At 42.6% G+C, this 12,474-nt stretch overlaps 1 protein-coding gene across 2 annotated transcripts in view; it reads right to left on the reverse strand.

The window, feature by feature from the left end:
* Window positions 1-12,474, reverse strand: part of Herc2 (HECT and RLD domain containing E3 ubiquitin protein ligase 2) — a 183,490-nt gene that overhangs the window by 37,619 nt on the left and 133,397 nt on the right. For both annotated transcript variants that reach the window (XM_040733327.1, XM_040733326.1), the window contains exons 65-68: window positions 12,106-12,331; window positions 5,628-5,799; window positions 3,596-3,782; window positions 2,826-2,966 (exon numbers count right to left, since the gene is read on the reverse strand). In XM_040733327.1, coding sequence (XP_040589261.1) covers window positions 2,826-2,966; window positions 3,596-3,782; window positions 5,628-5,799; window positions 12,106-12,331 — 726 coding nt within the window. The remainder of the gene's footprint in view (window positions 1-2,825; window positions 2,967-3,595; window positions 3,783-5,627; window positions 5,800-12,105; window positions 12,332-12,474) is intronic.

Genomic DNA, 12,474 nt, shown 5'->3' on the forward strand with positions numbered 1-12,474 from the left:
CCTGCCAATCAAGGTGTTAAAGTCTCAGCTCCAGCGCCATGTCTGCCGGCATGTCCCACCATGACCACAGACTGAACCTCTGAAACTGTAAGCACCCAACAAATGGCTTCCTTTATAAGAGCTGCCCTAGTCATGGTGTCTCTTCTCAGCAACAGAAACCCTAAGACGCGTTTCCAATAGGATGTTTAAGGCCTGCAGACTGTTCCCCAAGAGAGACTGCTCCTACTGAGGTACGTAATAATCCCTCTTCTCTTGTAGTAAGGAAATCATACTATCCTCTTTCTACCTAAAAGAAAAAAACTATGCCTTCTTCAGGATAAGTTATGCATTAGTCTCATACTAATTCTAGAGTGAACTTATGGTGACTTTCTTATTACACAGATGGCTATGCATCATACTCATTGAATATACTTCCTGTCAATAGAAACTATGGAATGAATCAAGGGAATCTATTATTAATAAACAATGCAAACTGTCCCTAAGTGGGAAGGCTGGCAAAGGGAGAGTGTGAGGAAGGTGAGGGAGCAGCTATGGTACAGGCATGAGGCTAGGGTGGTGTCTGCTGACCGGGTGCCTGGTGCAGCAGAGCAGAGACAAGCGAGTGAGGAGTCCAGCCAGCATGGAGGTGGGGAGGCCGCAAGCCAAGTGAAGACGTGGTCCCTCAAGGCACACAGACTGGCTTTGAATGCAGAGACACCTGAAGGCATGGAGGCGACAGCCAGCACAAAAAGCTGGCTACTCATGGGACTAAACTGTACACTGATGACAGTCTGGTTTTTCACATGTGTGATCGCCCCCCCACCACACCCACACACCCACACTTTATCTCTTAAATCTGTTACCCCGACATCAACGAAAGGAAATACCCAGACTTATGAGGGGAAACCTGGTTTTTAAACAATGACAGAAACAAGTAGCACACTGACCCATGACTCTAACAATATAACAGAGGCAAACAGATATAGACAGACAAGACATCCTAGAAAAATGGTAGATTAGAAACCGTATCTGTGTGGATGGATTTACAAAAATAAGTTAAAAAAACAAACAAACACTGTGCATTGGTGGTGCACGCCTTTAATCCCAGCACTTGTGAGGCAGAAGCAGGTGAGTCTCTGTGAGTTCAAGGTCCATCTGGTCTACAAAGTTCCAAGACAGCCATGGCTATTACACAGAGAAGCCCTGTCTCTAGGAAGAACAAAAGAAGAACCCTGTAAGAGACAGCTGAAGAGGACAGGGCAGGCAAGCCCCTGATGCTCAGCTGCGGCAGGCTGCCACACGGGGCGGAGGCTGCCACTGCCAGCAGCACCACAGGCAGAGAGGCCGCGCTGGCTGCAGCATGTGGTGTGTACACAGAGGGACAACAAGGACGTCTGAAGCCTGGCTGCCTTGTGCAGGGTTCCGGCCAGAGCTCGCTCCTGTCTTCCTTAGCTCTGTCTTTTACAGCACTGTTTGTTTGTTTGTTTGTTTGTTTGTTTGGGAGACAGGGTTTCTCTGTATAGCTCAGGCTGGCCTTGAATGAACTCACTGAGATCCGCCTGCCTCCGCCTCCTGAGTGCTGAGTGCTGAGATTAAAGGTGTGCATCACCACTCAGCAGGATTTTTTTCACCGTATGATCCATTCACAAATATAGTTTCGAATCTACTATTTTACCAGGGTATCTTGTCTGTCTGTCTATATCTGTCTGCTCCTATCATATTATTACTAAAAAGCAAAAGTGTGGCAAGAAGCTTGAAGCTGAGACCAGAAGAAACCCTGCAGAGGAAGCCCTGCCACTGTCTGTAAGTAACACAATAAGAGTAGAAATGAGTTGCGGATATCCTTGTATGTGCAAGAAAGGACTGCACTGGAGAGTGAGCTCTACAAACCACTTCAGAACCTCGGGCACAAAAAGGCCAGCATGGGGAAGGAACAATACCCCAACACAGCCAAGGCTCAATCTACAGGCAGGAGGCCTTAGACCAAGGACTCGTGGCAGAAAGCAGATTTCAGTCATGGGAACCAAATCCTTCTCATCCGGGGTATATGGACTAACAGCCTCCCTGCAACAATGACATAGAAGACACCCATGCCTCAATGAGAGGATACTGACCGAGAGGCTGGAACGCCTTGCTTCATCTTACTGATTCCTCAGTCTTTACTTTCTATCATTAACATGCTCGTTTAGATGTTACAACTTGTATCTCACTGGAAAAGACTTTTATGATTATCCTTTCTTTCTCTAACCCTGCTCAATAACTTTCTCAACTACGTAAACCTCTGGCATCCCCTTCCCATTCTTACTTAACTCCTTTGCCCCTTTTCCTATTAAATATTGATATAGTTAATGTGATGCTTTGAAGGAAATTCCCCCAAGGGAGTGTCACTATTAGGAGGTGTCACTTGTTGGAGGAAGTGTGTCACTGGGGGTGGGCTCTGGGGTCGTCTGCTCAGTGTGAGTCAGTCAACTTCCTGTTGTAGCACTCTCAGGTCCCGCACCACGTCTGCCTGCACGCCACCATGCTACCCACCATGACGATAACGACTGAACCTCTGAAGCTGCAAGCGAGCCACCCCAATCACATGCTTTCTTTATAAGAGTTGCCATGGTCATGGTGTTTCTTTACAGCAATAAAAGCCCAGACTAAGACAGTTAACTAAAAATTACATCAGTAGGTTGTAGTTTTCCCAAGTAGTATATACTAGTGCCACTGTCTCTGAACTTTACGGAGAGCTCTGTGACTGATACACGAAGTACAGAACATTCTAGTTCTAAAAACAATTCCTGAACTTTCAAGAACAATTAAGGCAATTTTACGTTTCAAGTCAAAGAATGTCTCCTGACCTCTTTGGTTTTGGTCATAGTTTCTGCAATTATGCTAGCAGCTCCTGGGTCATCTGTCACGGGAATAAAGGGCCGTGAGGAGGCTGAGGGAGCGGACGGTGTCACTGCAGAGGGGGTCACAGCATCCTCAGAGGAGACGATCTAATGGGAGAGTCATCAGAGGAAATGTTTAACAAGCGTGGCACAATGGAACCCTGAAAGCAATTGTAGTGTGCTGGGATGATGTAGCACTTACGCCAGATTCTCACCTAGCACCCCGAGTGACACAAACAGCCTTGTAGAAATGGCAGGCCCACAAATCACACTACACTGCGCTCATGAGTCTCTAAGGAGTCTTTTCCAAACACGTTAACACACTTCTCAACTTTCTGGTTTTTAACACTTCAGAATCTATTAAACTTCTTAATAGAATAAATCTATTTTCACTTCAACACTAAGAAATCAATTTAAATAGAATACATTTTACCAAGTCAAACTCCTGGCTGGGAAATTCATTTAGCACCCCTCCCCCCTTTTTTTGGTTTTTCAAGACAGGGTTTCTCTGTGTATCAACTCATACTGTCCTGGAATTTTCTCTGTATACCAGGCTGGCCTCAAACTCACAGAGATTCACCTGCCTCTGCCTCCCAAGCACTGGGAATAAAGGCACGTGTCACCATGCCCACCTTCTAAGTCAAACTCAAAATCGAATAGCAGACACAAAAGTTAAGCAACAGAATGAGTAGTATTTCCTAGACACAATTTAACACTGCCTTAAGCTATGCTTTTACCTCTCTCTTTTCTTGCCATAGGTTTGGACTCAGTCGCTCTTCCAGGTCAACAGCTAGCAAGCCTTCCTCGACATTCATGGGACTGGCCATTGCTGATGCGTCAGAAGCAGGTGCCGAGGAGGAGAAGGAGGGGCATTCCACCGGGGCGAGCATGCCGGCCGGCATCAGGGCTCCGACCACTGCATCTCTGTCAGAACACAAGGCCAGGACTGTGGTAAGCCACCCTTTCATCTGGGCGCCATAAGAAGCAGCAGGATGCGTCAGGTGCTCACTAAAATCACGTCTTCATTTTTATAGGCTATGTAAAAATGAATTCTAGAAAAGTACTGTGCATTTTAACCACGCAGCTGTAGCCAACAGCTCTATGCTAAAATGTATATTCTGATCTTATTTATAGTAACGTCTCAATCCACAATGGACTTTATATTAAACTGTGATTTTATACAACTGTATCAACTAGAAAGGTCCCAGTGAACTTAATTTACATGCATATAACAAATCCTTATAACATTAATGCAGTGCATTTCTCAGAATGTAACCTCACTGTTATATTAAATAACACATTGTTGTATTTTAGTAGACACAGTAACAACAAATGAAAGACAATTGAATGTAGTGATTCTCTACCTATGGGATCTGACCCCTTCTGGGGTCAAATGACTCTTATGCATATCAGATACTTACATTATGATTCATAACAGTATCAAAATTAAAGTTATAATGTAGCAAGAAAATAATTTTATGGGTGGGGATTAGCATACATTAGGAACTGTATTTAAGAGCTGTAGCATCAAGAAGGCTGAGAACCACTGGTAAAACCAGAGCAGAGTCAGCCTCTAGTTCAGTCTAGGCAAACCTGTTGGGTAGCAGTTGAAGCTTGAGGAATAGATAGATGATGTCTAATGAAAACTTGCTATAATAAGCAGCAGACCTACTGTCCCTTTGATGACTGTCCAGGTTTTGTTCTTAAGTTATGTAAGCACGACTACCAGACCCACACCTAGGACACATGAACTGATAAAGCTAACTCCAAGTGGTAGAACCCTGCTGCCCAGGTATTGCTACTGGGAGGTGGCAGGACTTGCAAGAGATGGGATCTGTGGGGAATCCTAGGGTCAGAAGAGCAGGTCACTAAGGGTCTGGATCCTTGACTGCTTCCCTCTCTTTTCAACTTCTGACCACGAGGTGGGCAGGTTTTGCTCTGCCTCTGGCTCTGACCACGATGCCCTACCGGAGGCCCAAAGCTGGGGCCCACCACTGTGGACCAAATAAAATCTTCCACTTTCTACGCTGATTGTCTCTGGGTTTTCTTACAGTTCTAGAAAGCTGATTACAACAGCCTTCAAGACAACAGCAGCAAAAGAATGTGTAAGACAGCAAGAACTATTTTATCGCCCGGCGGTGGTGGCGCACGCCTTTAATCCCTGCACTCGGGATTAACAGAGAAACCCTGTCTCGTAAAACCAAAAAAAAAAAAAAAAAAAAAAAGAACTATTTTATCAAGTGAATGAAAAGAATAATCCTTGTTGTTTTTTTTTCCCAGACAGAATTTCTCCGTGTATCCCTGGCTGTCCTGGAACTCCCTCTGTAGACCATGCTGGCTTGGAACTTATTGATCCGCCTGCTTCTGCCTCCTGAATGCTGGGATTAAAGGCATGAACCACCACTGCTCAGCAAGAATAATCCTTTAAGCATCATCTTACCTCTTACCTACATACTGATAGAGAATTATCAAAGAAGGAAGGAAGGAAGAGAAAGAGAGAGAGAGAGAGAGAGAGAGAGAGAGAGAGAGAGAGAGAGAGAGAGAGAGAGAGAGAGAGAGAGAGAGAGAGAGAGAGAGAGAGGAGAAGAAAAAAATCCTTAAGCTTGATTTTCAGATTCACATTTCAAAACTCAGTTGTAAAGCACCAAGAGCCCATTCATCACCAGCAAGGACATGTGACTTGCAAACCGGCCGCACTTCAGACAATAATACAACATTCTCATAAATATCCAGTCAATTAAAATATTACACACCAACACACAAGCCTACCTGGCATACATGATCTGTAGTGCTGTAAGGATGTGTGATAAGGCCTGCTGCTTGGCCAGATTTCCTTCCAGTGAGAGGAGGATCTTGGCAAGAGAAGGGCGATTGGGCTTACAGTTGTTTGCACCACTTATCTTATTGCTGGCAGAAGAAGAATCAGCATCTGAAGGCACACCTAAACAAAAATCAAAGTTGTTTTTAAGATCACAGATTGCTCTTTTTCTATATGGTTTAATCACTTAGACTATTTTGAAAACAAATCACAACCTGCACTTTGCTATTTATGAAGCAGCACCTGTACATGAGCCAGACTGGAAGACCCTATGATTCACAACGCACCAGGAGTTCTCAAAAGGCTCTTTCCTTGGCAGCTAAAATCTCAAGTGTGCATGGGGGGTGGGGGGGGGCTCTAGAAGCTCCACCCACCTTGGAGGAACTATTAGCAAATGGCTGCCCCAAGAGGTTATCCATGCTCCAGTAGATGGTTCTATACCCACATAAATACGGGCAACACTAAACTAACTCAGTGAGTACTGAGAGAAGGAGGAGGAGGGAAGAGATGAGGGCATAGGAGAGAAACCGGAGGGGATGGCATGGGGTTGGGTTTGATCTAAACAGCAGAGGCATGCAAGAATATATGTTTTGAGACAGGTTCTCACTATGTAGATAATTCTGGCTGTCTTCGAACTTACTCTGTGAACCAGGCTGACCTGTAACTCATAGAGATCCTCCTGCTTCTGCCTCCCGAGTGCTATAATTAAACGTTTGTGCCACTTCTGGTGAAGACCTCCAGGTAAGATAGTGACTAGAGTGGTCCTCTGTCCCCCATGGAAAGGCCCTGAATGAATGTGTGTAAATAGACAAGAAGTGGCTCCTAGCCTTGTCTTCTGTCCTCCACGGAAAGGCCCTGAATCAATGTGTGTAAATAGACAAGAAGTGGCTCCTAGCCTTGTCTTCTGTCCTCCACGGAAAGGCCCTGAACCAGTGTGTGTAAATAGACAAGAACTGACTCCTAGCCTTGTCCTCTGTCCTCCACGGAAAGGCCCTGAACAAATGTGTGTGTGAATAGACAAGTACCTTTAATCCCAGCACTCACGAGGGAGGCAGCGTTCAAGACCAGCCTGATCTACAGAGCAGAGTTCCAGGACAGCCAAGGCTACACACACAGAAGCACTGATCTCAAAAACAAACAAAAAACTAAATAAAAAATAAACAAGTATATTATTTAACAACCAAAGGTTAGCTGGCAAAAACAGAGATAGATGGCTATAATATTACTCTATTCACAAAATACAGTATTACCATAAAGGTTATTATGACAAGTTCAAGGTGTCTAGTTAATATACTCGATAACTTAAAGCAATCACAAAATTAATGAGTCTAGCTCACAGATAACAAGAGGAAAACCATTAAAACTAGCTAATGCACAGGAAGGGGAAAAAGTACATACCAACAGAACAATGAACACTGAAGACTAACAGGAAACCAAATGACAGAAAACCATACCAATAATCATATTAAATATAAGGTAACCCCAATTAAAAGAGAGAAGCAGTGGATTTAAGAAAACCCCTGTATAACCCATAAGGAAACTGCACTTACTACAAAATGCAAACAGCTTAAAGTATAGGAAGGACAAACTATGGTACGCTGAGGTACAGACAACACTATAATACTCTGGTGGTTCTCGGTATACTAGTCTTGCTGTGGTAAAATACCCCAATGGAAAGCAACTTGGAGGAGAGAAGGGCTTACCTGGTTTTACAATTACAGGGTACAGTCAGTTTTGGCAGAGAAGTCACAATGGCAAGTGCTCAAGGCCGTCAGTAACATCACATTCACAGTCAAGAGCTCAAAAGTACCTATGCAAGACTGCTTGCTTAATTGCCTGCTCGTGTTCAGTTTCAGTCTGCATACAGTTCAGGACCCTCTGCCGCCCACAGTGAACTGGGTCTTCCCATATCAGTCAGCTTAATTAAGATAATACCCCTCCCCAGACCACAGGCTAACCCAATGTAAACAATTCCTCATTGAGATTCATAGTTTCATTTTTAATTTATCGTTTGTAATCGAAATATAACTAATCATTTCCTGCCCTCCCAGGTATTCTAGCTGTGTCAAGGTGACCCCCACCCAGTACATACAGTAACATGAAAGAATACTATCAATGCTATCTTAATGCCAGACATTTTAAATTAAGCAAAAAGCTAAATGAGAAAGCAGATTAGTTCACAATACAGTAGGAACAATTAAACAGGGAGATAAATGTCTACACTGGAAAGTAGAAAGATCCTAAAATCAAAGACCTATATTTGTTAAGAAGAAACTACAAAAGAATGAATTAAATTAAAAGGTAGTACAGACTACAGCAGATATCAATGGGGGAAGAGGTGGGGGCAGGAGGCCAGCATGGATAGTACAAAGTTGTTGAGAAAAATGCCGAACCTCAAGCCAAACTGAAAAAAACACAATTGCCAATAAAAATGAGAATGGCAAAATCTCTACAGAGTCTACAAAAACTACACAGAAAATAAGGAAACTTTGCAGCCAACTTTACACTGGCAGATGTAACAACTCCCATCAGAGATATAGAACCAACCAGAAAACTAGTTATCTGTTAGGACACTAAATGTACAGTTAAGCACATGCAGAAAACTCTAGCTCACATGTTTTTAATTCTATTGAAATAATAATCCTACACAAATTTAAAAGATAAATTAAAATGAAAGAAAGAAACACTAAGTATATCATGTCATCAGCCCAGGAATACACTGACAACAAAAGCTGGACAGAGACATTCTAAGAAAAGCACATACCAGTTATCACCTACAAACAGGATTTACAAGCCCTTGTCAATCCAGTATTAATGAAACCATTAGCATTATATATAACAGTATCAGCTTATTCATATCACATGACAGCATTGGTATAATGGCATTATCAAAATTCTATGATGTATGGCAATGGAAACTTATTAATATCACATGATAGCATTGGTATGATGGCATTATTAAAATTTTATTATGTGTGGTAATGAAAAAATACACCAAAATTTGATGATGTGGGTGTGGCTAAGCAGTAAATTCATAAAAGTTTATATTTAAAAAAGAAAAACTTTACATTAATTATCTATAGCATTCTTTCTTTTTTGTCCTGCCCCATCCATAGTACTTTTTTTTTCTTTTTAGTTTTACAAGACAGGGTTTCCCCGTGGCTTTGGAGGCTGTCCTAGAACTCACTACAGAGACCAGGCTGGCCTCGAACTCCCGGAGATCCGCCTGCCTTTGCCTCCCGGGAGCTGGGATTAAAGGCGTGCGCCATCAACGCCCGGCCATCTATAGCATTCTTAAGAAAGCAAAAAAGAGCAAAATAAACCTAACCTAGCACACAAAGGGGCACTAATGAAGGTGAGAACAGAAACCAGTAAAACATTGCAGCTTAGTCTTGTTACAAAGTGCTTGCTAGACAAGTGCCCTGCCACTGAAATACATGCCTGGCCCTTCCCTCCATTAAATAAGCAGAGGCCACACCTATCTACAGGGACATGTAAGCTGAGCTCACAGCATCACAAGCGAAGATCAGGCAAGAGCTGCAGTAGTAACAAGTTCCTACAGAAAGACCCTCTGGTTACAAGTTGGAAAGCAAGGTATTAATCAGTCTCTGACAGCTCAAAGAATTATCCTCTCAAAACTATATACATCCATATGTTCCCTTTCATATCCTATTACGGCACGACTGCTGGACCTAGAACTCTAATGCTGCTGAGATCTCAGGAAAATTAGTACTCAAAATAATAATGACAACAACAGTAAAGATGCCAAGGCTTATCTAAACACACACACACACACACGCACGCACACGCACAGGAAAACCCTACATAATAGTGACCAGCGTTATGAAAGATGATAAGAAGACTTGATGCAGTAGCTCTCAGAATCCCAGCAAAAGTTTTCTAAAAACAGACAAGCTCACCCTAAGATGTATGTGGAAAGGCTAAAGAACAATTTTCAAAGTGGGTTAGAACAAGCTCTACCCAGTTTAAAAATTGCAAGGGCAATACAAGACTATGGATTCCGACATTAAGGATCAATGAGTAAAACTGAAAAAAACATACACAAATGTGCTCCAATTACATCTAATAAATTTGTAGGAGCAAGTCAGAACAACAGCTTTCTACAGTGGGGTAATCATTTTACATATGTAAGGAAAGGGAAACCAGTCAAAGACTTAGATGTTACATACAGCCCATCACTTAATTATAAACCTTCCTGGAGAAAAGAAAAACAAAACAGGAGGGAAAAACCCTTAGGATCTAGGACTGAAAAATTATACCTCAGATTTGACTCCCCCCAAAAAGCCCATATAAGAAAAAACTAATGAATTAAGTTTTATCAGAATTAGAAACATTTGTGTTAGGAAAAAAACATAATAAGATACCCATAAACCAGAAGAAGTATATACAGATCACATATCTAAAAATGAATGTGAAGCATCTGGTGGTAGATATAAAAACTCTAAATGTAACAACAGACAAAAAGAAAACAAAAAAAAAAGAGAGAGAAACCAAATTTGGGGCACATTATGGTGTATTTTTAGCAATGATCGCAAATTAAGCATAATTAGGTACTTTTCTTTTGCTGTGAGAAGAATTTATTTGGCGTACAGAGAGCAGGGGAAGCAAAGCAGCAGGTGACAAGAGAAGGAAGTAGAGAGAACACATCTTCAACAGCAAAAACAAAGTAGAGAGAGAACTAGACGTGGGGTGAGGCTATAATGCTCCCAACACACACACACACACACGCGCACACGCACGCACGCACGCTCTCTCTCTCTCTCTCTCTCTCTCTCTCTCTCTCTCTCTCTCTCTCTCTCTCTCTCTCTCTCTCTCTGCATTCTCAAAGGTTTACTCCCTCCAGCAGGGCTGCACTTCCCCATAATTTCCGTCAACAATGCCACCAACTGGGGAGCCAGTATTGGAAAGCCCAGGCCTATGAGGGACTTTTCTCATTAAACCACCATAGTAAGCAAGCAAGCATACCCATTAGTAAGACCTCAATGAGATGTCACCACACACTCCCCACAATGGCAAACCTAGGAGATACGAACCCGGAGCTCGAGGAATACTGTGAAATACTGACGGTGTACAAAGACTCAATGTCAGAGAACCAGGGCATTTGCTACAGGATACTTTCTTCCAACTGTGACAGGGAATATGACCCATGTAATCTTAACAATATGGTCACATAAACATACCAACACAACAACTTCATCAGGCATCCCAACACGAATGACAAAATCTCACAAGGCCCCATCACTCCATGAAGCAAGCTGGAGTCAATTAATGGCTGCTGAGAGAGAAAGATTCAGTCTTCTCCAGGGACCAGTTCCCTGATAGGCTGGCTATCCAATCTCAAGTGGTCAGCCCTAAACACATGTACGTATGAACAACACTAAATGGATTCGGTAAGGTTGTGTGTGTGTGTGTGTGTGTGTGTGTGTGTGTGTGTGTGTGTGTGTGTGTGTGTAATAATAAATACTAAAGACGGCGTCATGAATATGGAATAAGAGCAGTTGAACAAGGTAGGGGTGAACGGATGTAAACACAGTAACCATGTATGAAATTCTCAAAGAAAAATGAATTTATAAACAGTTTTTTGGGACATGACAGTGCTCTCACGAACTCAGCAGCTGTGTGTGGCTACCTGCGTGATATTTGTTCAAGATCATTTGGGTTAATATTCTACCATGGAGTGGAAACGGGTTCAAGAGCCCCCATTCCTAAGTGAGGATCTATTGACAGCTGGTAGTTTCTGGGAGAGGAGGCAGAGGCAGGTGGATCTCTGTGAGTTCCAGGCCAGCCTGGTCTACAGAGTGAGTTCCAGGACAGCCTTCAAAACAACACAGAGAAAGCCTGTCTCGAAAACCAACAACAAACAGCTCAGACTGGGAGAAAGCAGGGAAGAGGAAAATCTGGAAGGTGTTAAGGGGATGAACGGAGGGTGAATGTGATCTGAACACACTGTGTGAAATTCTCAAGTAATGAAAACATTTTTTCAAAAACGGTGAGGATGTGGGGAAAACTGGATTATTCATCCACTACTAACAAAATGTAAAAGTATACTTACTATAGAAAACAATGACAGTTTCTAATAGCATGCAATTATAAAGACATACTTGGGCATTTATATAAAGAATCAAAAACTTGTTTTCACTCATCAAAAAAACCTTGATATGATAAAGAATGTTAATTTATAGCAACCAAAACCACAAAGAATTTAAATGTCCTTCAATGAACGAATAAAGCATGAAGCATTAGTCAGTAACAAAAAGTAACCAATTTTTGACACAAACCCTGATCTAAGATGACTGATTCTACAGGGTACCACACCGAATGAACAAAGCAAACCACAAGAAGGTCAGCTACCACATGAAAGGAGACGTAACCCACAGGAGGTGTCTGAGGAGATTTAAACTGTGTTACCTAAGTACGAAGCACCTAGCGGGTCTCTTGCCGTCTGGAAGAGGACAGGTTCGTGGACAGAAGGGGTGGCCACGTCCACTGTGGTCCATGCCACACTATGCGATGACCCACAGGCCACACGGGTGATCTTCTGGCCTTCCAGGCCTTGCACAAGCGTGGGCTTCCTGTTAACTGTGGTTGTGCCATTGCCCTGCTGGCCATGGTCATTGTCCCCCCAAGCATACACCTGTTAAAAGAAAAATAATTTACAGTTCTCAACTTCACAAACTCTTAAAAACACTTACTTTAAAATGCATAAAACATATGCCATGATTATTTTTAAGAACTGCACTCTAAAAGATAAAAAAAAAACATTTCACAATGTAACAA

The sequence above is a fragment of the Mesocricetus auratus genome, unplaced genomic scaffold (genome assembly GCF_017639785.1).
Source record: "Mesocricetus auratus isolate SY011 unplaced genomic scaffold, BCM_Maur_2.0 Super-Scaffold_100030, whole genome shotgun sequence".
In the NCBI taxonomy this organism is placed as follows: domain Eukaryota; kingdom Metazoa; phylum Chordata; class Mammalia; order Rodentia; family Cricetidae; genus Mesocricetus; species Mesocricetus auratus.